General features: G+C 51.2%; 1 protein-coding gene across 3 annotated transcripts in view; it reads left to right on the top strand.

Annotated features, from left to right (window-relative positions):
- The window catches only part of ARRB1 (arrestin beta 1), a 71,512-nt gene that overhangs the window by 39,489 nt on the left and 7,829 nt on the right, over nucleotides 1-24,194 (top strand). For all 3 annotated transcript variants that reach the window (XM_068989343.1, XM_068989342.1, XM_068989344.1), the window contains exons 2-10: nucleotides 10,933-10,963; nucleotides 12,737-12,797; nucleotides 15,794-15,838; nucleotides 16,574-16,770; nucleotides 18,064-18,123; nucleotides 18,932-18,999; nucleotides 21,827-21,962; nucleotides 22,948-23,032; nucleotides 23,461-23,533. In XM_068989343.1, coding sequence (XP_068845444.1) covers nucleotides 10,933-10,963; nucleotides 12,737-12,797; nucleotides 15,794-15,838; nucleotides 16,574-16,770; nucleotides 18,064-18,123; nucleotides 18,932-18,999; nucleotides 21,827-21,962; nucleotides 22,948-23,032; nucleotides 23,461-23,533 — 756 coding nt within the window. The remainder of the gene's footprint in view (nucleotides 1-10,932; nucleotides 10,964-12,736; nucleotides 12,798-15,793; nucleotides 15,839-16,573; nucleotides 16,771-18,063; nucleotides 18,124-18,931; nucleotides 19,000-21,826; nucleotides 21,963-22,947; nucleotides 23,033-23,460; nucleotides 23,534-24,194) is intronic.

Genomic DNA, 24,194 nt, shown 5'->3' with positions numbered 1-24,194 from the left:
GTACTGCTTTTACCCATCTTCAAGCTCAGCAGTCGGCTTTTGTTTATTTGTTTATTCATTCATTCAAAATATTTACTCAGCACCAATTATATACCAAGGAAGATGATGGAGAAAGGGGGTTCTGCTCTCTGGAGTTTGTCAGTATATCAGCTCCATGCTGTCCACTGGGGAGCAGAGATGTGCAGGCTTGTGTGGGTGCTGAGGGGACACGGACAGAGTGGAGGAGGGGAAGGGAGACTCTGTGTGTGTGTGTGTGTATGTGTAGGACGGCAGTTGTGTGCCTGGAGCCTAGCTGGGCCCACCATACACTGCATCATCCCACTCCCCGGCTGTGCTTCTAACAGAGGGTTCTGTTTCTTGGTGGAGGATCTCTCTGTCTCTCCCCCTGCTCCAGAGTGTAGATGCCCTGGAGACAGGACACAGGGGCCTATATCTCCTGGCGGTAAGAACAGTGTCAGGCTCAAAGATTGGAAAAACAAAAAGAATCAAAAAGCAAGGAGGGGAGTAGCCAAGATGAGCGGCAAGAGGGAAGGAGGAAGGGGTCAGGGCAAGGCCACTTTAAGCTGAAGCAGTCAGGGAAGGCTTCTTGGATGAGGTGGTATTTAGCAGGAAGGATGGGAGGGACTGCAGTGGGGGAACCAGTGGAAAGGCTGTTGCAGAGAGAGGGAATAGCAGGGTGTGTCCCTGGAGCTGGAATGTGAGGGTCTAAACTAGGAAAAGAATATCATAAACTGCTGTTTTCTATCTGAGACAGGAAGGGAGATAGCCAACTAAAAAATCTTCTCTCTCTCCAATGAAGGTAACATAACCATCCTGACCCACCTAAGGGACATCTGGGCAAGAACTCTCCACTGGGCTCTGGAGGGAAGGCAGAGTGATAATAACAATAGTTACCACCGTACCAACGACATCTGCTTCCCTTTATCATTCCCTGCTAGGTCCCAAGGCTTTGTATACGCCTTCACCTGTGGGGTAGACATCAACCCCATTTTCCAGACAACTGAAAGCATGCTTCAGAGAGGAAGCGAAAGTCAAGGTCACGCAGGACCTAGGCGGGGTCTGCTTGCTTCAGCGTCCGCACTGTTTCTTCTGCCAGCACCCTTCCCTTCCTGCCTCTCGGCCCCCGAGAAGGCAGGACAGCATTCAGGTGTGGTCTGTGGGCTCTCTGGGATCCAGCTGTCGGCCTGCTTGGTGAAATTTTTATTAGCCTTTGATTTTCGGACCTCCGGTTTTATGGGTTACTAGAAAATGGGCCAGGCTTCTTTAAGAAGCTTACCCCCCGACCCCACCTCCGTGGCCACCTGGTGGCTCTTCTCCTCCCTCACTCTGCAGCTCCTGAAAGTATTCACAGATACGGATCATGGCTAGAAAAGTGGACACATGAATGTGGGCAGGAGGCTGAAGCAATAGCTGTGTGCCTCAGAGCCTGTGAGAAGTCTGAAGTCCTGGAGCTCGACTTGGCCAGACCCCCATCCACTGCCCGTCATCCCTCGGGCCTGTGCCCAGAGAACCAGCAGCCTGGGGCTCTCCTCCTGGTCTGCGACTCTGGGCACACCAGTCTCTCTGGGCTTTAGTCTCCTGGCCTGGGTGCAAGATTCTTCTCGCCCTTGGGCTTCAGTTTCTCCACCTGGGAAATAAAGCGGGCTGCACGCTCCCCAAATCTGTGAAACAGGGGTGACCTTTCCTATCTTCCTGCCTCCTGCCCCTCTCCTGGGCTGTCCTGAGAAGCAGGTGCACTGATGGTGGGTAAACAGGAAGGCAGTGTTCCGAAGCAGGGAGGGCCATTCAGTCCTGGAAGAGCAGAGCAGCCTGTACACAAATAACCCCACTACCAGGGAGAGTGTGATAAGGGCCCTAGAAACCTCCTTGCTGCCACAGCCACCTGCTCCTCACACCTCCCTGCTCCCTGATGGCTGTTCTCACACCCAGGAAAGTGGGTCAGAATGTAGGGCGGGTGTACCTGAGGGCGAACGCCCCCTTGCAGGTCCCCACCCTGCCCAGCTGACCATGACTGCCATCAGGGGCAGGGATAGGGAAAGGGGTGGGGTTATGGCATCTCTGCGTCCAAGAGACAGCCCCAGCCATTCTCCTCCTCACTAAGTGTCTATGGCTCTTATTGCTTTCTGGATATGGTCTGAGTTCCTTAGTCTGGCATTTGAGACCCTGCGCACCTAGCCCAGGGCCTGGGGTCTGGAGATGCTCTGTGACTAGCAGGGAGGGGAGTGGACCCTTCTCAGGCCCGTACTCCTCCCTGGTACCCTTCCTAGGCACTTGGGACGTACTTCAGATTGCCCACTATCTCCCAAACACTGAGTGGACTCAGTTGCCCTCCCTAGGCCTCCACGAGCAGTGCCGTCACCTCTTCCATACCTGTGTGTGTTCTTGAAGATCCCCTTCATTGATACTGCCTTCCTCGAAGCCTTTCCTGGGCCCCCAGACAGAACCACACAATCCCATCTATAGCGTAGTATTGTGAGTGGTGAAAAGTGTCATCTCTGGAGTGAGACTGCCTGGGTTTCAGTATCTAGCTGTGCCCCTTACTAGCTCTGTGACCTTGAGTAAATGACTTAGACTCTCTGTGTCTCAGTTTCCTCATCTGAGAAATGGGATTATAACCATACCTTCTCAAATGTTGTCGGAAAAACAAGTGAGTTCATGTTTAAGACACACTTAGAGCAGTGACTGGCACCTGATTTCTCTCCTGGAACAGATTTCTGTTGCTGATTGAGATTACTATCTGAAGTTTTCCCAACATTCACTGTACTCGTAGCATGAATTTTCGGATGCTCACAAAGGCTTGAATTGTTGCCAGTGCTCTCTCAATTCTCTGGCAGTGAATCCGCCTTAGTGGATAATCTCCTTCGGATGAGTTTTCTGATGTTGTGTAAGACATGCTTGGCTAAATGATTTCCCATAGGTGGCCCATTCATAGGGTTTCTCTCCTGTATGAGTTTTCTGGTACTGGCTTTGAGACTTTAAGCTATTTAGGGTTTCTGAATCTCAGGTTTCTCCTTTGAAAAATGGGAATGTTTAGATGGAATAATATCTTAATATGCTGAAGTTCTTAGCAAAGCACCTGGCTTACAGTGAAAGCTTAATGCATGGTGGCCGTTGTGGTTGATGGGTTTGTCTCACTTGGCTATACCACAGTTTTTTGTCAGCAGTGACCATGAATTATTCATCTTGGTGCCTGCAGAGCCTGGCAGTGGTAGGAGTGTGTGAATGTTTACTGGATACGGGAATGATAAATGGAAGAGTCATTGGTCAGAGCTGAGCAGAGGCCCACTTGGGTGTATCAGTTATCTTCCTGGCTCACCCTGATGCTGGCTGAGACCCTGCCCCTGTGAAGTATTTTCTAAACCCAGTGCCTGTTGATCCTGACAGCCAAAGAGAAGCATAGATAGGAGAAATCTGTGGAGTCCACTCACCCTGGGCCAAGGATCCTTACCACCATCTTTTGAAACTTCATTCATCCTCATTCGTGACTAATTCCCTCTTAGGGCATTCATTGGACAACATTCCACCTGTATTTATTTACTGAGCACTTCCTGTGGCCCAGGCATCATGCTGTGCCCCCAGGGATCCAGTTGTAAGGGAAGCACAGGGCGAGTAAACAGACTTTTACAGTGTGTAAATGCTGTGATGGGACGCACCGGGTGTGGGAGTCAGGGTACATCTAATCCCAATTTAGGGAAGTCAGAGAAGGCTTCCTGGAGAAGGAGAACACTGAGGAGAAGGCACGGTGCACAGTTGTAACAGCTGACACAGCAGGTCTGGGGAAGGGTCTGAGGAATCGCAGAGACATGGATTGTAAAGTTGCAATATCAGAGATTCTAACATCCATTCAGAATGATAGGATCCATATTTTCTCTACTTCACTTGCGATATTTTTTCATTAAGACTGGAGACATATCTTGTTAGGGAAGCCGTGCATCTTTATGAAGTAATTGGTGCTCACTGTACAACATGGGAAAATAAGGGATATAAAGGAGTGAGTGGGTGGACGGATGGAATATCCTTTAACCCCTGTTAACATTTGGGCATATTTCCTTTCCTTATACTCATTTATTGGGTTTGTTTTTAAAACTGAGATATAACTTACATACCATAGTATTTGCGGTTTTAGTGGTTTTTAGTATTTTCACAAGGTTGTATAACCATCACCACTAATTCCAGAGTTTTCAGCACCCCAAAAAGAAACTCCTACCCATTGGCAATCACTTCCCATCCCACCTCCCACCAGCCTCTGGCAACCACCAAACTGCTTTCTGTCTCTGTGTAGTTGCCCGTTCTGGACATTTCAAATAAATGGGATCAAACAACGTATGGCTTTCTGTGTCTGGCTTCTTTCACAAAATATAATGTTGATCCTTTCAAGGTTCATCCATGTTGTAGGGATGAATCAGTGCTTCATCCCTTCTGTTTTATGGTTGAATAATATTCCATTGAATATATATCCCACAGATAAAAAACACATTCAGCAGTTGGTGGCATATGACTGTTATGCATAATGCCACTATGAACATTTTTGTGTGTGTGGACATCATTTTCAGTTCTCTTGAGTCTCTACCTAGGAATGGAATTGCTGGGTCATATGTTAGCTCAGTGTTGTTGAGCGGAACTGCCAGACTGTTTGCCACAGTGACTGCACCCCTTTGCTAACCACCAGCAAAGTGTGAGGGTTCCTGTTTCTCCACATCCTTGATAACACAGGCTTATTGTCCTTTTTTTTTAAAATTATTATTATAGGTCTCCTACTGGGTGTGAAATATCTCATTGTGGCTTTTTTGTTTGTTTGGCCACGCTTCATAGCTTGTGGGATCTGAGTTCCCTGACCAGGGATCGAACTGGGGTCCTTGACAGTGGAAACGCAGAATCCTAACCACTGGACCACCAGGGAATACCCTTGTTGTGGCTTCAATTTGCATTTCCCCAGTAACTAATCATCTTTTTATGTGCTTACTGGCCACTTGTATACCTTCTTTGAAGAAATGACTGTTCAAACTCATTGCTTGATTTTAATCAAGGTATTCGCCTGTTTGTTGTTGAATCATAATAGGATCTTTATATATCCTGGATACTAGACTCTTACTAGATACATGATTGGAAAATACTTGCTCCATTCTGTGGATTGTTTTTTCACTTTCTTGATAGTGACCTTTGAAACTCCAAAATTTTTAATCTTGATAAAGTTCAATTATCTACTTTTTTTTTAGTTGCCTGTGCTTTTGATGTCATGTCTAAGAAACCATTGCCTTATCCAAGGTCATGTAGATTTATATATATGCGTTCTTCTAAGGGTTTTATAGCTTTTCCCTTTTCTCTCTTTCTTTCTTTTGCTGGGCCTCACATCATGTGAGATCTTAGTTCCCCATTCAGGGACAGAACTGGTGTGAGGTTGGGGAGTTTATTTTTTTGCATATGGATATCCAGTTGTCCAAGAATCATTTATTGAAAAGACTATTTTATCTCCTTTGTCTTCTCTTTGTTCCCTTGTTAAAAATCAATTGATCGTAAATATATGGGCTTAATTCTGGACTCTCAATTTTGTTCCATTGATTTCTATGTCTATCTTTATGCCAAGATCACACAGTCTTGGTTACTGTATCTTTGTAGTAAATTTTGAATTTGGAAGTCTGAGTCTTCCAACTTTGTTGTGTTTTTTTTTTCCCCCAAGATTGTCTTGGGACTTCCCTGGTTAGGATTCTGCTCTTCCGCTGCGGGGGACATGGGTTGGATCCTTGGTCAGGGAACTAAGATCCACAATGCCTCAAGAAGTCACCAGAACAAAACAAACGAAAAAAGAGGGCAAAGTGAGACAGAGACACTCAAGCAAATAATTACAATAAAAATTATATTTAAAAAAGATTGTCTTCACTATTATATTTCCATATGAATTTTAGGATCAGCCTGTCAATTAATGCAAAAAATCCAGCTGGAATTTTTATAGGTATTGCATTGAATTCATAGATATGTTTGAGGAGTGTTGCCATCTTAACAACCTCCAGCCTTCTCCTTCTTTCTTTTGGATATTTATTGAGTATAAATTTGAGCTCATGCCAAACATATTGTTTTGATTGCTGATTTCTGCCTAATATTCTATCATAAGCATTTCCCCGTGTTATGAAAGATGCAAGCATAATTTCAGTGCTATGCAATATCCCATTGTTTAGCTGTACTGTACAAAATGATAAACTCTTGAATGTTGGGTAATCTATCCAGGAAGTTACTTTGTTCTGGGTCCCTCATGATGCAGGCTTCTCCCTACAGGCACAAGTAGATATTTGGGAGGACTGGTAGCTCACAGAAAAGCAGCAGAATCAGAAAATAGGATCTAACAGGCTGCACAGACACTGATAGAGCATGTTTGTTTTAGGCATGCTTTTTAAACATTTAAAAATTTGTACCATGATATTCATTTTACATTGTAACTCAGTTCACCTGAAACAGAAATTTTACTAAATGATACTTAAATTTTTAAAAAATTAGGAGAAGCTGGTCTGCTGTAGTTACAAATAACCCCCAAACCTTAGTGGCTCAAGAAGTTTCTCTCATGCTGTCTGTCATTTAGCAGGAGAGCCCTGGAATTTAGTCTCTGAAGGCTTCCCCATCCAGATCATTGCTGGTTTCAATGACAGAGGAAAGAGGCCATGGTAGGCAGAAGAACCCCCCCACCCCCCACCCCGCCAACAATGTTTACATCCTAATCCTTGGAACCTTTGAATATGTTATATCATTTGGCAAAGGGGAATTATAGGTGCAGATGGAATTGAGTTTCCTAAAATCAGTGGATCTTAAAGTAGGGAGCTGCATGTATTCATGCAGTGGGTCTCTAAATGTGGAAGAGGGAGGCAGAAGAGGAGGTCAAAGTGATGCAATGTGATAAGAACCTAACCTGGTGTTGCTGGCTTTGAAGATGGAGGAAGAGGCCTTGAGACATGGAATGATGGTGGAAAGGGCAAGAAAACACATTTACTCCTAGAGCTTCTGGAAAGGAATGCAGCCCTGCCAACACCTTGATTTTAACCTGTGCGTGCATGCTCAGTTGCTCAGTCATAGAGGAATACTGGTGGGGGGGTGGGGGTTGCCATTTCCTCCTCCAGGGGATCTTCCCCACCCAGGAGTCAAATCACCATCTCCTGCATTTCCTGCATTGGCAGGCAGATTTTTTTTTTTTTTTTTTAACCCCTGAGCTACCTGGGAAGCCCCATGATTTTAACCTAGTGAACTTCTGAACTTAACACTGTAAGATACTAAGTTTATGCGGTTGTAGGCCACTAAGTTTGTGATCATTTATTGTAGCTTCCATAGAAAATGAATATAAACAGCATGGGGTCATCATGCACCAGCCCTTAAATACTTCTGGCTGGAAGTGACATATGGCATTTCTGTTCCTATTTCGTTGGCCAGAGCAAGCTGTATGGGCATATCTAACTTCACAAGACTGGAGAAATTTGATCCACACATATGCCCAGCCTTAGAAGGGATGGAATATTGGTAAATACAATAATATCTACTACTTGCCATCTGCACCTTATTGTTATATCTTCTATTTCATTCAACAACAGCAAAAGTGCTAGTGACAGTTCTATAAGTTGATTTCAGTGTCAACAAATGGATTGTGGCCCATGGTTTGAAACACATTGCCCTACCGACCCTACTCTGACCATGCCTGATGAGCTACATGACACACCCTTCACCTAGCTGATTGGCCCAGGCATGGGACACGTGACCAAAACTGACCAATCAAATTCCTCTCTTGGGAATTTGGAATTGGGCCATTCAGCCAGTTAACAGTGGGAAGCAGATCAGAGGCAGAGTAGAAACAGGGTCAGAGTGAGAGCCACATGGAAGCCAAAATGATGGAGGGGCAGAAAAGCCCTGAGTAAGCAGAGAGAGTTGGTCCACAGAGACAATGGAGCAGCCGCAAGGAGAGCAGCGCAAGCAGGAGAACATGCGTCTCCAGGGGGAAAGGTGGAGACAGAGAGCCGCTGCCTGAGGGGTGGATGGCTTCCCCGTTCCTGGCTCCAGCCCCCGTGCGTCCTGCCTGCATATCCTTCCCGTGAGATTTTTTTCTTTACTGTCTCCTTTTCTTGAGTTCTGCGTGGTGGGTTTCTATTCCTTGTCTCCAGGGAGTCTTACTCAGCTAGAACGCTGCTGGCATTTCTTGTACAAGACCCAGCTTTGGCCCTGAGGATCAGGCTTGTGGGGCACTGATGGGACTTGGGGATGAACCAAACCCAGGCATCCCACAGTCCCAAGTTTGCCTTTGGCTTCAGTCTTGCATGTTTGTGTTTGTTCTTCCAAGTGGACAGGCAGAAGCCATCTGTGAGGTGCTGCACAGGTGGGGTCCTGGTGAGCTGGAAGCACCCCTACACGGGCCTTTTTCTCTGACAGTGTTGGGTTCAGGAAGCCAGTGGAGTTGTTTCAGGGATGGTTTGGCTGTGGGACAGAGTGGAAAGGACACAGGCTTTGGAGACAAGCAGCCGTCATTCACCTCTTTGAGCCTTGGTTTTCTCATCTCTGAAATGGGATTGTGGAAGGATCCACAGCAGTGTTCTGGGGAAAATACTCAGAGAAATGACCATGACAAGGGTGTACAAGCCTAGAGGGCATGGGCAGCGGCTGCTTTTGTTGCCTGAGAAAGCCATCAGCATCCTGCTCCCAGAGAGTGTGGCCTGGGACCGAGCAGTGGGACGCCCCCCAGTGCTGGGCCGGCCGGGCTTCCTGCCCCTCGTCACCTTCACTCGCCTCCTTGCCCCTTACTCACTCTTTCATTGCGTCCCCCTCCTCCTGTCCTCAATTCCTCTCTTTTCTGTTATTCTTGATGCTGATGAAAACACCTGCTTTAGGAAAGCAGCGGGGTTGAACATAAAATTACCTATCTCCTTGTATACTGTCAGAAGGCAGCCAGGCAGAACTGGGTCTGAATCCTGACTTATTAGCCCTTTGCTTGCTGTGTGCTTCTGGGAAAATTCCTACATCTCTCTGAGCCTTAAGTGTATCATCCATAAAATGAGAATTATAATGCTCATTTCACAGTGCTGTAATGAGAAGTAATTAATTGGGCACTCAACTAATGCTAGTTGCTTCTTCTTTTAAGTGTTAATTCCTTCTTGCTTTCTTCTTACCCGCCTTCCTTCCCTCTTTCTCTATCACTCCTCCTAGCTGCCCCCTGCCTGCCCCCCCCCCGCCCCGCCCCGGCCTCTTGTCACCAGGTGCCCCTAGTCCCTCTCAGGGGTCACTGGGATGGCTTCTCCTGACTCAGTTCTTTGTGGCCTCAGGCGTTTGTGGCCTCTCCTTTCCCTCTGACCCGGGGCTCCCGAGGGGATGGACTGAGGCTTCTGGAAGCAGCAGGGATTTCGGTGGCATGTCACTTCCCTGGTCTCCTCTGCAGGTCCAGCCTTAGTTTGGGAGTTGTTGGTTCGAATCGTGTCATCTGTATTTTTTTCTCACTTTGGTAGTTATTATGCCCCAGCTGACTGTGGCATCTTCACACTCCAAACAATGATAAATATTTACGAGGAGGAGAAAACCCAGAACTCCTAGGGGAAGTGGGGGAGGGATATGCTAGGCTCCTATTTGCAAGCCAAGCTCAGACCCATCAGTGGCCCCTTGGGCCCCGGAAGTAAGGGCTGGGAGTGATGGGGGGCAGTGCTCTGGAGGCAGCACAGAGCCACCACCTCAGTCTCCTCCTGGGAGGACTTGCTGACACTTGGGGCCTCACCCCGCCTTGCCCTGGAGGCCTGCTAGACCTCCTGCCCCTCTTAGTGGCTGCCTTGCGGCTCTGTGTCTGCTCTCTCTCTTCCTCTCTTGTTTGTTTGTTTTATGATCTCTCATCCCATCTTTTACTGTCACACCTCCAGGGCCAGCATCCCTTTCCTCTCCCTCCTTCCCTCCCTGCCCTCCTCTAACACCCTCTGTCTCTGCCTTTATTCTCTCCCCTCTCAACATTCCTCAGAGCAGTTCTGGGGCTGGATGATGGGGGACAGGTGAGGGACTCCCAGACCAGGCTCAGGGAGAGACCAGGAGGAGCTGCAGGGGACCACCTCTGCCTGACTCCGAGTCCTGTGCTCTGCTGTGCCATCCCAGGCACATCCCCTCCCTTCCTGGCTTCATGCTTCAGTTGCTTCCTCCCCTAATTCATTCATTCATATTCTCAACTAATATTTACTGGCTGCTGGCTTCCTGCCATTCATGAACACAGGTGTATCGAATACCTACCAGGTGTGCCAGTCTAGGGGCTTGGGACGCAACAGAGGACGAGAGACAAAGACCCCTGCCCTCGTGGAGCTAATAGACAGGGGTACCTGTAACCCCAGAGTCAGCTGTGCAGTGGGTTAGGGAGCGGTGAGTGCTGTGGGAGAAGGGCAAGTACAGTGAGAGCTCTGGCACTCCTGGGCAGGCGCAGGGTGAAGCTTCATCACATAAGGTGCGGGGCTGGGCCAGCAGATCCAGGCAGATCTATGCAGGGAGAGGGTCCCAGGGAAAAGGGACTGACTGCTGAGGCAAGGAGTGCCTTGCTGTGTTGGAGGAAAGGCAAGCAGGCTTGTGGCTGGAGGGGACGGGAGGGGCGTGGGAGAGGTGATGCTGAGAGGTAAAGGAGGCGGGCAGACACACAAGGCTGTGCCTCTGTGTGAGCTGGGGTGGTCTGACCTGTCTTCGAAGACTCCCTCCACCTGCTGGGTGAGGAATAGACCAAGGGAGCTGTCAAGGGCGCCCAGGGGAGCTATGAAGGCAGGCGCGGTGTCTCAGAGTGGTGGAGATGGGGAGACCCGATGGTGCTGGGCACTGTTCCGGCTCTCAGCGCTTGTATGGAGCCTGCAAGTCACTCCAGGCCCCTTGTTCTGGTTCTGCTGAGAGATGCCCTGCAGGCACCTTCCCCCAGGGCGGAATATGCTAACCTGACCTTCCCACTCTTTCTCTCCCCAGGGTGTTCAAGAAGGCAAGCCCCAATGGAAAGGTGAGTCTGTGGCAGCCCCACCCCGGCTCCTCTCTGTCCCCAAACTCTCCTTCTCTTTTGGGCATCTTTACTGCCGTGAAAGACTGGCACATCCTGTCTGAGGAGGAGACACAGCCCTGTCCTCCCTCAGGTACAGTGACAGGGACGCTCTCAGCAAACTGAGGGGGGCCGCTTAACCCCCCTGGACTTTAGGGCGCCCCTGCTCTGGTATGGGGAAACACAGCCTATCCCAGAGAGGCTGTCTTGCCTTGTGAGTGCAATAATTAGAGCCAGTGCCAAGGGCCTCAGGGAAACCTAGTCCTTTGGCATGAGCGGCCCCTGGAGCCTCTACTGAGCCCTATTATCTGGGGCAGCTCCCAGGCCCACCCCACTCTCTTTCTTAACACAGTCCCAGGCCCTATCCTGATTTCCTCGCAGGTCAGCAAATGGGTATGACTGACATCATTCCATGTCAGGTCTAGGCTGAGCCTGTGGGGGTTGGAGTAGGGTGTACTGAGATAAAAATAAGGCACAGCCAGATGGGGAAGGCAGACATAGAAAAACTGATCAATATAAAGTGCGAGTGTGTGATAGAGGGGTGCCTGGGGGCTGCAGACCCAGCCTGGGTGGTCAGGGATGGTTTTCCTGAGGAGAGATGCACTCCCAGGCAAGGTAGGGAGGAAAAGAGCATGTGAGGTGTGAAGATAAATCACAGGGCATCTGGGTGCCAAGCAGGAGCAGAGGGAGCAGGAGCTGAGGTGGGGGGCTGGCCGAGCTGGGTCCTGGAGCCTTGGAGTTGGGCTCAGAAGATTGGACTCCTGGCCCAGGCTGGCAGATGACATCATTGTGTGTGCTCACATCCCCCTTCTGTGCCCACAGCAGACATCACCAATCACTGGCCACCTTTTCACGTTGAGGTGATATTCCATCTTGGGTTCTTCTCAACCCAGGGCCCCAGGCAGCCCCTACCAATCAATCAGAGTTGACATTTGGAATGCAATGTGTTTGTCATCTTGCTTCTGGACACTGAGGAGCCATCAGAGTGTTTTCAGACCAGACTTCCATGGTTAGATTTGCGTTTTAGGGTGACCAGTCTGGCTACGGTGGGGAGAAAGGTCCCAGCTGTGGGAGCTCCAGGCAGTAGATAGTCAAGGAGCTGGTGCATAATCCTGTCAGGTGTGGCTGTGGAGACAGAAATCCCATGGAGGGTCAGTTGTCAGCATGGAGGCATCGTGGAGGAGCACAGACCATCTGGAATGACGCTCTGGATTCTAGCTCTGGGGTTCTCCCCTGAAGGCTGGCAACCAGCAGGGCACAGGCTCACAGCCTTGGAGAACAAGTCCTTGTTTGAGTGGATCCCTGCAGACTGCGCAGAGGCGGGGAACACTCAGAGCTCAGTGTTCAGAGCCCCCTCACCTCCCGGTGCCACTGGCCCTGCTCGGGGTCCCCCCTCCTCTCAGGGATGCGCCCAGCACTCCCGCTCAGCAAGCACCTTTGCTGCTGCCACTCCACACTCAGTGGTGCTTGGTGTGAAGGTCCCCGCAGGCCTCAGTGTCCTCATCTGCAAAATGGGAGCAAGAACTTCTTTGCAGGGTTTTGGGATAAACAGGTGCTTTAAAATTTATACAAGGCCTTGTTATTCCTAGTATTAGGACTGGGGATCAGGTCCACGTCCAGTTAGGATTTCGATAATAGGGTTAGGGTTGGGTCCAGGGAGTTCAGGGGCAGCTTCCAGGGTCTCCTCCAGGGCAGGGGCCCACAGCTGCTAACACCTTCTGTGCCTTTCTTCCCCAGCTCACCGTCTATCTGGGAAAGCGGGACTTTGTGGACCACATCGACCTCGTGGAGCCCGTGGGTGAGTCCCTAGAGGCCGGGGGGCGGGGAGCGGTGGCCTGACCCCTCCCAGAAAAGGGCAGATTGAAGTGGCCCAGGAATATCCTGCAGGTCTCCAGAGGGGCCTGGTGCCAAGAATAGGATATGTGTAGCTTTTGGCTCTAGTCAGCAAAGAATAACCAAGCAGCTGTTTTCCTCTTCTGCTGAGGGGCCTGTGAAAGGACGTTGTGGGAAGGACAGAGGTAGGAAGTGGGGCAAGCATCCTGACGATAAGGACGATGAGGATGTTGATGACCACAGCCGCCACTTAGCGTGAGGCTTAACTGCGTACCCAACACTGGGGGAACTACTATTATTACCATCCCAAGCACAGAGAGGTTAAGTGACTTCCTCCAGGTCCCAGAGCTAGTAGATTGAGGAGCCTGGATTCAAACCTGGGCAGTCTGGCTCCACAGATACTTTGTTCTGCTCCCTTCTGATGGCAAAGGGTGGGGAGATGGAAAGAAAACCTAGGGGCTTGTGAAATGGAGGCTGTCTTCACTGAATGGGGTTCTTACCAGGAGGCTGGGCTGTGGCTGAAGGCACCTTCCAAGGACTTTTTCCACTTCAGGGCTTCTCTCAGCCTCAGCACTCCTGAGGTTTTGGATTGGATCATTTGCTGGCAGGGCCATCCCATGTGTTGAAAGATGCTTGGCAGCATTCCTGGCCTCTACCATCAGACACTGGGAGGCCCCCCATCCCAGTATGGCAATCAGAAATGTTTTCAGACATTGCCAGATATCCCTTTGGGGGGCAAAATCACCTCCGGTTAGGATTCTAAGAACTGTAGCTTTCCTTAAAGAACCTCAATCTCGTTGTCTCTTCCTACAATTTGTTTGAGGGAGGGAGGCCTAGGATTAACCCTAATTTACAGATGTGGACAGTGAGACCCAGAGAGGTTAAATGATTGAAGAGGGACATGAACAAACCCAGGTGAGACCAAAGAAGGTGACAGGTTGGGAGGCTGGGCCCTGGAAACCACAGGAGGCTAAGTCCAGATGAAGAAAGTGGGATGTGTTGCTTGGGGGAAAAATTCACAGGGAATGTGGCCTGGGAGCTGTCCTGGGGCCAGGAGGGCAGGGCAGACGTGTGGTTCCAGAGCCCAGGTGGGAGCAGATGGAGCAGAGAGCCAGGTGTCAGCTCGCTAGGAGGAAGGTCTTTGTGACCTTGGGGCGGGAGGCCTGGCAAGTCCCTGGGGTCGCTCTGCAGGCTGTGGGCTGCAGTGTCCAGCTCTACTCTGAGTCCTTCCCTTCCTGGCCTGGAGCCAGACAGCCCTACTTTTCCTCCCAGCCTGTCGGGTGCTCTCTGAAGCTCACCAGCCTCTCTGCCATTTCTATCTCCCCCATGAATTTGGAGGCAGGGAGCAAACATCCCCGTGTTCACCTGTGGCCTGCCCCCCTGTGGCCAAGGCAGTTTCCTATGGGCTGTCTGAGGCCAGGGCTGTTCACACCCATTAGCCTTTAAGAATAGTAACGGGGTCACGGGGGCTGGGCATCGCGGGGGCTGGGGAGAAGGGCAGGAGGGATCTGGCTCCCCTAGTACACGTAGGCACCCTGAGCACCATTCAGCCAGTGTTCACAGAGCACCTACTTCATGCCAGGCCCTGTGCTAGACCCTGGAGATCCCAGTGAGTCCTGGGGCGTCATACCAAGTGGATCAAATGACCCACAGTGAGAAAAACTTCTCCCTTACATCATTGAGCAGAGAGAGCATCCTTTGTCTTCAACTGGACTCTGTACTCTCAAGGTCAGGCCTTGGGACATTCTCCATGGTCACATGTGCCAGGTACCGGCTAATACTTTAAACGTATTAATTCATTTAGTCCTCGCAGGAGCCCTATGAGGTGGGTACTGCAGGTCTGCAAATCCCGAATCCAGAAGCCCTGAGAGCACCAAATTGTTCATGAGTTTGACACAGAATTCAGTTAGTGGCAGCCTGGCCTGAACTGATGGGAGGTGACTGATGCCTTACTTAACCTCTTGGTGCAAATAGTTTCCCTGCAGAGGTTTTAATGGGCTAGACAAGGAATGCTGCCCCAGAGCTGGCAGAAGGCATTAGAGAAGATACAGAAGAGGGACCACATGGCCTTTCTATAATTCAAAACTTCTGAATTCCACAGTATACCTGATACTGGGGTTTTGAACTCATCTTCTTATTCTGACTAACAGATGAAGAAAGAGGAGTTAAATAACCTGCCTATAGTCGTGAGCTGGGTTTGTCAGGCCAGCCTGGGTCAGTGGGTGGAGGGGCATGGTGGTAACATTCACTGGCTGCTGGCCTTCCCATTTCTCTCATGATGCTTTTGTTTTGTTTATAATGATTTTATTTATTTTTGGCTGTGCTGGGTCTTTGTTGCTGTTTGGCCTTTTCTCTAGCTGCAGGGAGTTTGGGCCACTCTGCAGCTGCGATGCTCAGACTTCTCGTGGTGGTGGTGTTCTTGTTGCAGAGCACGGGCTCTGGGGCCCTCGGGCTTTAGTATGTCCAGTGTGAGGGCGCAGTAGTTGCGGCTCCCAGGCTCTGGAGCGTAGGCTCAGTAGCTGTGGCACACAGGCTTAGCAGCTCTGTAGCATGTGGGGTCTTCCCGGATTAGGGATCTAACCCGTGTCTCCTGCCTTGGCAGGCAGATTCTTCACCACTGTGCCACTGGGGAAGCCCTCGTGATGCTTGTGAACAGACAAATGGTTGGGTTTGAATTTAACATGGTGTTTGGGGCTCAGACTTCCCTGGCGACTCAGACGGCAAAGCATCTGCCTATAGTGCGGGAGACCTGGGTTCGATCCCTGGGTCAGGAAGATGCCCTGGAGAAGGAAATGGCAACGCACTCCAGTATTCTTGCCTGGAGAATCCCATGGATGGAGGAGCCTGGGGGCTACAGTCCTTGGGACCACAGAGAGTCGGACACGACTGAGCGACTTCACTTCACTTTTTGGGGCTCAGGAGTTTGAGGTCCTGTCTGCTCATTCCCTGTCCTTCCTCCAGATGGAGTGGTTCTTGTGGATCCGGAGTATCTCAAGGAGAGGAGAGGTGAGCTGTGGCCCCTGCCCCCAGCCTGACCTCCAGCCTGGGGCCTTTCTGACTCTCTGGCAGAACACTGGCACTAAGAGAGGCAACAAGCCCATCCCTGCCCCTCCCCACTGGTTCTTCCCGTGACGGCTCCAGTCAGCATCAGAGCAGGTGCTCCGGCCCCCTGGGGCAGCCCTGCCTGTACCCACTTTGGGAGACCCTTTTCATGTCTGAGCCCTTTTACATCAACCCATCGTGACTGTTGCAAGGCTGGGGGATGCAAACGGAGCAGGAGGTAGGGTCTTATTGTACAGAAGAGAAGACTCATTCCTGAGGCATTCAAGGGTTTGTCTAAGGTCAGCAGGAAGATGGGAGGTGGGGGTTGGGTGGAACAAGACACTGGGTCTTCCAGACACCACCTAGCACTGGTTTCCCCACCCTCTAATCTTCCCCAGCGTGCTTCTTCCAGGCCCCTATTGACCCTGTCAGGCCCTCTGCACACACGCCCTGGACTGCAGTGGGGGTGGAGAAGGAACGAACCCATCCAGCAGTCAGCCCTCACCTCCTCCCCAGGCCAGGCACCTGACACCCTTGTCCCAAGGGCAGCACCGCCCTCCCTGCAGGAGCTCTGGGACAGATGTGTGCCTCCGAGAGACTGGCAGGGGAGCCAGTTCCCGGGCTGCAGCTGGCACTCTGGGTGGGGGGCATGTTTGCTACCCTTCCTGGCCCCTCCTCAGCACCCCCTTGCTCCCACAGTCTATGTGACGCTGACCTGCGCCTTCCGCTACGGCCGGGAGGACCTGGATGTCCTGGGCCTGACCTTTCGCAAGGACCTGTTTGTGGCCAACGTGCAGTCTTTCCCGCCGGCCCCCGAGGACAAGAAGCCCCTGACCCGGCTGCAGGAGCGCCTCATCAAGAAGCTGGGCGAGCATGCCTACCCTTTCACCTTTGAGGTCAGGGACTGCCAGCCCCTGGGGCCCCATTCCAGAAGCATCACTTCTAGCAAGCCCTCTGGGCAGGCACACGGGGGCAGCTGGGGCAGCAGCTCCAGGCCACGCAGTTTCCCCAGCGTACCCTGGGGTGAGGGCACTGGCACTTAACGCTGCCTGGTAAGTGTCTCTTCTCTGGCCGCTGCCAGAGGTGTCACCCTTACCTCTGTACTGCTACTTGGACCCTCCCAAGTCCAGGTCATCGGTGGGAGAAGGAGGGGTCGAGGGGGATGCTGCAGAGAAAGAAGGAGTCCTTTCTGGCCCCCGGGTCACTGCAAGGCTATCTCCTCCTTCATACTGGCTGCCCACTAACCCTGCTTCAACCCAACTCCCAAACAAGAACGGCAAGTACTGGATTTCCTGCGCAGCCGCCTTTCCACTCCAGGATTCTGGATTTTCAGACCTCCTGTTTCTCAGACTTTGATTCTGTGATTCAGTGAAATCCCCTGACTGTGCAAGTCAGAGGAGAGAGGATAAGGAGCCATCCTCTCTGTTATAGACATATGATGACTGCTGTAATGAACCCTTGCAAACCTAGCAGTAATTAAACCTGCCAATTAGAATACAAATGTGTTATTTTACAGTTCTGAAGGTCGGAAGTCAAAAACAGCTTTCATGGGCTAAAATCAAGTGTCAGCAGGGCTGCATTCTCTCTGGAGCTCTGGGATAGAAACTGCTTCTTTGCCTTTTCCTGCTGCTAGAAACTGCTCACATTCTTTGGCCCCTGGCCCAGCCCTTTTCCATCTTCAAAGCCAGCAATGGCCGGTCCAGTCTTTCTCGAATCCCATCACTGTGATGCTGCTTTCGCTGCTAAAACACTGTGATTACGGTGGGCCCACCTGGCTAATCCAGGGTAATCTCCCCATCTCAGGATGCTTCACCAAATTACACTGTAAGACCCTTTTGCCCTTTTAGGTAACATTATCACAGGTTTTGGAGATTAGAATGTGAACATCTTCAGGGGGCCATTATTCTACCTACCACAGTGCACATCATAGAAAGACCTTTTCAGCTCTTGTTCTAGGGGGGCTGTGATGCACTGAAATCCTTGGCTTTATTGCAGGGGCCTCTAGTGTAACATGAGGCATAGCTTAGCATGTTCTGATGGGGTAAACATGGTCTGTCCTGTGAATTGCCTAGTCTGATGGAAGGGACGTGGTCAGTCCTTAGGGGCCCAGGTCTGATGAATGTGTGTGGGGGTGGGAGGCATGGAGAGGTCAGCGGTGAATGTGACAGGTGTCTCTGTCCTCTTAACAGATCCCTCCGAACCTCCCATGCTCTGTGACGTTGCAGCCGGGACCTGAAGATACAGGGAAGGTGGGTCACCCCCGAGGGAGCATCTCTCTGGGTTCAGGACACTGTGTCCCCAGGTCCCCAGCTCTCTCTCTGTCTGGAGGGTGCTGGAATTCTCCCTGTAGAAGCCTCCTGGTGTGTAAGCTAGGCTGATCCCACCTCAGATAAGCAGTCTTTTCAGACAGGGCGGCGCATATGGCGTCACCCTCATCCCCTACACTCAGTTATGTGCCCAGGGCCTCTCCCAAGTCACTCTCGCTGGCCTCGGTGTTGGCTGCAGAATGTTCTCTGGCAAACCGTCCGGCCTCACAAACCCTGTGTGGAGGTGCAGTCATCACTGTCTCACAGGTGGGGAAACTGAGGCTCGGACATAGGTGACCCCACGAGTGTTCCAGGCCTCGGAGCTCAGAGCCTGTTTCCTCATCTGTGAAATGGATGTGGTGGGATGTACCTCATCATCTGGTCCAAAGGGTAGGGCAAGATGCTGAAGGGGTGCCCAGGGCAAGGGTCTATATGCTTGGGGGTGGGGGTGGTCCCTATATAGGGCTGCTGAAAGGCTTGTTGTTAATTCTGGGCAGCTGCCTTATTGAGGACAGTGCCCCCCGAGACAGCCAGGACTCTGGAGCCCAGCTGGTCAGGGAGCAGCTCTGTGGGAGGGTCAGATGAGGGAGGCAGCTCCGCACAGGCTGAGTGCAGGGCTCCTACTCAGACGAGGGCATCAGGCCTGGGGACCTGATATTCGCATCCAGCGGCCTTGTTAAATAAGAGGGTGGGTAGGCCATGCTCAGTGGAGCCGGCCCTCTCCACTGAGGTCAGCGACCCTCCCCTGCAGGCCTGCGGTGTGGACTATGAAGTGAAAGCCTTCTGTGCGGAGAACCTGGAGGAGAAGATCCACAAGCGGTGAGGAGGGTGCAGCTTCTATCCGTGTGGGTGCGGGCTGCCTGCTGGCAGAGGGAGGGAGACAGGACAGGCACGGTTCGGTTGGAGGAAGACAGAAGTAACAATGCCTGGAAGTGGGAGAGGAGGGGCCTTGCATTCCAGCCTTGGAAACTCCAAGGGCACTGGGGAAGGCTGGCAGGTGGGGAGGGCTTCCTGGGGGAGGTGGCTCCATTACCCTGACTCAGGCCTCAGCACTTTTTCCTTTGCATCACTGTACCCACTTCCCTTATGGCCCTGCTTCTAATCTCTTCCTCTCCAGACTGCATGTCCTTTAATTTTGTTTTGGAAAAAAATCTGAAATTCAGATTGTTTTAAACAGTGAGCAAGATGTTTCCCGGCCAGCTTGGACCCCCATTTCCCAGTTCTCCTGGGAGGTCATCAGCAGGAGGTTGTGGGGGTTGGGTAAGGGGTGTCAATGGAGGCTTCTGAACAGGGAAGGGAAGTGGAGAAAGTGAACCCACCCAGGGCAGACAGAGGAGGTCTGCCATGTCTCAAAGAGGGAAGCATTTTCCTGGAGAGACACAGCCCTGGGCAGACAGACAGACCAGGCTAGCAGCCAGAAATAGCTGGCCCTGATTTATAGGGTGAGCTGCCCAACCCTGCTCTCATACCTGCCCCTCTCGGGGTCGGGTTTTGCTTTGCCTCCTGGCAAGGCTGGCCAGGGTCCCCAACTCTGCATCCTGCTGCAGGCTTCCAGAGGATGCAGCATCCTCTTAGGGAGTGGGCTGAGTTTGCCACCTGGTGGTCATATGATGCATTGCACCTCTCCAACTCCAGTTGGACAACTTAGAGCGTGTAGGGAGATGGGACCTTTGTCCCTTGCTTCTCTGTTCCCCGTTTCTTCTTAAGACTACAAGAGAAAGGAAGAGGGGTGTAGGTTGTGCTAAGTAGCCTACCTAGAGCAAGAAAGGGGAGGCAACATTGAGAGCCAGCACTCTCAACCTATTACCAATATGACATTTTAAGTCCACACCAGAATTTACTAATAATGATAGAGCAACTCACACTTACCAGTTTATTAGGCATCAGACACAGTTCAATGTGATGGAGATGTACAAACTAATTTAATCCTCACAGCAACCCTAAGAAGTCGGTCCTGCTATCATCACCATTTTACAGATGAGGAGACTGAGGCATAGAGGTTCATTTACTTAAGGTCATATAATTAGTATGGGGAGAATTAGGGCTTTAAAAAAATGATTTCTTTTTTATGCAGATCATCTCTAAAGACTTTATTGAATTTGTTACAATATTGCCTGTGTTTTATGTTTTGGTTTTTTGGCCGTGACCTTAGCTCCCCAACTAGGCATCAAACCTACACCTCCTGCGTTGGAAGGCAAAGTCTTAACCACTGCACTGCCAGGGAAGTCCAAGAGCAAGGACTTCAACCTTGGTTATCCAGCTGTAGGAAATGGAGGTGGCTTATTTGAGAAATGGGAATGCTGGGACACCACCTGACTGAGTCCCCATCCCCTCACCAAATCTTCCTGGCCCCATTTCCTCCCTGAGCCCATCATGTTCATTGAGCCCCACCTCGTCTCTGAGTGTCCATCCTCTCACTGAGTCTTTATTCTCTGTACTGGCCTCCCTCCCCCTAATGGAATCCACACGCCCGTCACTGAATTCCATCACCTCTCCATGCCCTCGTATCTTCCTGGGGCCCTTGTCCCCTGTGTATATTTTTATTTAATAGCTATTTGGTAAGTATTTATTATATGGTAGCCAGCACTGTCTTAGATACTGAGAATACAGCAATGAACAATTTAGACAAAAACTTCTGTCCTTAAAGCAGGAGTCCCCAACCTTTGTGGAGCCAGGAACTGGTTTCTGGCTGAACAGGTTTCTGAACAGGAAGACAATTTTTCCATGGACCAAGGTTGGTGGGTGGGTGGGGGATGATGGTTTGGGGATGATTCAAGTACATTGCATTTATTGTGCACTATTTTCCCATTACTATTACATAAGCTCCTCCTTTGATCATCAGGCATTAGATACCAGAGGTTGGGAACCCTTCCCTTAAAGGGCTCATACCATTAGCGACATAAGGGATGCAGAAAGTGCTCTTTCTTAGCATCCTACTGGTGGTGGTTTAGTTGCTAAGTCATGTCCGAGTCTTTGTGACGCCATAGACTGTAGCCCACCAGGCTCCTCTGTCCATGGAATTTTCCAGGCAAGAGTACTGGAATCTTCCAGGCAAGAATACATGGAATCTTTCAGGCAAGAGCCTTCTGCAGGGGATCTTCCTGACCCAGGAATCGAACCCAGGTCTCCTGCATTGCAGGTGGATTCTTTACCAACTAGCCACCCGGGAAGCATCCTGCTGGCTACCAAAACACAGATCCACACACAGTACTGCCATGGGATGGCTTGGCCTCTGATGTGGTGGGAGTTCAGACCAGGAAAAGATCAGAGTGGATGGATCCAGGAAGTTTCCTGGAAGAACAGGTGTTTGGCTGAGCCTTGCAGGAGGAAGCAAATGAGGGCAGAAGCCAGAAGAGAGTGTTATAGGTTGTGACCCAAGGTATGCAAAGCTTCAGAAATAGTGCTAGAGGGACCATCAAGCATGAGAGTGAGGATCTAGAGGATGCTAGGGACTCCCAGGATGGAGGAGGTTGGAGTGGGACCAGCTGGTAACAGGGCGCTATGCCAACATCTGCAGTTTGGACTGGAGTCCAAGGAGATGAGAACCATGGCGATCTCCTGAGCAAGAGAAAGATGTGAGGGTCACAAGGGAAGGGGATGGAGGCGGGGGACTCTGGTCATCGTTTGCTCTGCCCACGTCCACTAGGAATTCTGTGCGCCTGGTCATCCGGAAGGTTCAGTATGCCCCAGAGAGGCCTGGCCCCCAGCCCACGGCGGAGACCACCAGGCAGTTCCTCATGTCAGACAAGCCCTTGCATCTGGAGGCCTCCCTGGACAAGGAGGTAGGAGGTTGGGGCTTGGCATGGGTGGGGCTGCCCTCCCAGGACTGGAGCCTTAGATCCCAGCTCTCTCACACCCTCTGGGATTCCCCAGGTGGGAGCTTCTGGCTCTAGCCCGAGGACCACAGCACTCAGGGAAGCTGAGACCTCCTTGGGAGATTTGGGGAAGCCTCTGGGGACTGAAGGGGTGACAGAGGAGGGGCATGAGCCTGAAGGATGTGGCTGACTTCAGAAGTCAGTGTGCCTTCTGAAGAGTCCTGGGTCCTGGCCGTCTTCCTGCATCCCCATCCGCCTTTGAAGTGTGAGCACCCCCTCTCCCTCTCGGGGGCACAGTGAAGGCAAGTGCTTGGGCCAAGATACAAATCGAGGCTTCAGTGAGGTTTCAGAGCCAGGGGCTTGATGTATCACTTACTCCAGCCCCTCCAATGGACAGCGGGGGAAACCGAGGCTTAGATAGCCTGTCCAAGGCCTTACCACTCTCATCTTTATTATTGTTAGTATTACTGTTATCATTACTTTTGGTGACCAACCCAGGGCTGGAACCCAGGATTGTAGTGTGCTTAGTCACTCAGTAATGTCCAAGTCTTTGCGACCCCGTGGACTGTAGCCCACCAGGCTCCTCTGTCCATGGGGATTCTCCAGGCAAGAATACTGGAGTGAGTTTCCATGCCCTCCTCCAGGGGATCTTCCCAACCCAGGTTTCCCGCATTGCAGATGGATTCTTTACCATCTGAGCCACCAGGGATGCCCAGAGCCTAGAATTATTACCTTCTAATTCAATTATCTTTCAAGGTCCACAGAGGAACTTAAGTCTAACATGCCTGGTGGCTTAGCATCAGTGGGAAGTGACTGATGAGCTTGGGGCCAATGTCAGAGTGGCCAAGGCCTGGGGAACCCCAGGAAATGTGTGTGGGGCCTCATCTCCCTCCCCTTCATCTAAAGCTTTGGAATCTTTCCCTTCTCCCCGGCTACTTCTTCCACCTCCCAGATCTACTACCATGGAGAACCCATCAGCGTCAACGTCCATGTCACCAACAACACCAACAAGACAGTGAAGAAGATCAAGATCTCGGGTACCCAGGCAGAGGGCCAGTCCAGGGGACGGGCAGGGGGACTCCTTCCAGAGGTTGGGGGCAGCCGAAGGCTCTCTCTTTGCTAACAGCCCTGTAAATAACCGCTAGCCTGAAGGGAAGACTAAGGCCTGCTCTACGCTGAAGGGTAAGGCTTTTGAGGCTGGTAACGCAGGCTGCTTACTGGCCAGGTAATGAGTTTACTGTTGAAGCCCTTCTTCTAAGTTCCCTCGACAGAGCTGTCCTTGAGGGCGAGATTTTTTGTTATGGAAGGAAGTGGGCCTGTTCAGGCTGCCCTTTGGGTGGAGGATGGGGTCCATCTCCTGCAGAAACTCCTGGTGGCCTCTGGCTATTACCTGGGGCTGAACATCCCAACTCAGAGAGCCTGGGACCCCTGGACTCAGCCACCTCGTTTCCCTCTTTCTCTGCAGTGCGCCAGTATGCAGACATCTGTCTGTTCAACACAGCCCAGTACAAGTGCCCTGTGGCCATGGAAGAGGCTGAGTACGTGAGCACAAGCCCAGCCTTGGACGGGTGGAATCAGCTGGGGAAAAGAGAAGCCCGGGGTCCAGTTACAGGTCCAGTAGCTCTTCTCCACCTGGCAGAGGGTCTGGCCTTAGACTTGCTGCTCAGCGTAGTTGGCCCTGAATAGCTTTTTTAAAAACCACCCAGCCACTTGGTTTAGCTACAAGGAAATACATGCTCCAGTCAGGGAAAAGACCCACTAAAACTAGAATGCAAAATAAGAGCTAGTGAATCTGCGAGGAGTGGGGCTCTGGAAACCTAGGTTGCCTGGGGCCTTCTGAATTGGGGTTGCCGCTGCCCCCAGTGTGCAGAGAAGGAAGTGGGGGCAGAGAGATGTGACTCGCTCAGCCTCACAGGGCTGGCCAGTGGCAGAGCTAGGGCTCCAAGGCTTGCTGCACCCCAGCTCTCTTATTGTTGAAAAGGGGCTGGGGGGTGGAGCAAAAGTAGGTAAAAACTGAACAACCCAAACACCTTACACACGATGGACAGAGATGAGATACAGCAAGTAAGGTCTTCATTGTAGAACTTAGGAGGTGAGTGATCACTGCACAATTCTTTCAGTTTTCCTTTATGTTTGAAATTTTTTCATAGTAATACGTTAGGGGAAAAACAGGCCACCCTCTCTCCACTAAAAAAAATT

The sequence above is a fragment of the Capricornis sumatraensis genome, chromosome 16 (genome assembly GCF_032405125.1).
Source record: "Capricornis sumatraensis isolate serow.1 chromosome 16, serow.2, whole genome shotgun sequence".
NCBI lineage: Eukaryota > Metazoa > Chordata > Mammalia > Artiodactyla > Bovidae > Capricornis > Capricornis sumatraensis.
The sequence above is the reverse complement of the archived record's forward strand: the minus strand, read 5'-3'. Positions and strand labels throughout refer to the sequence as shown.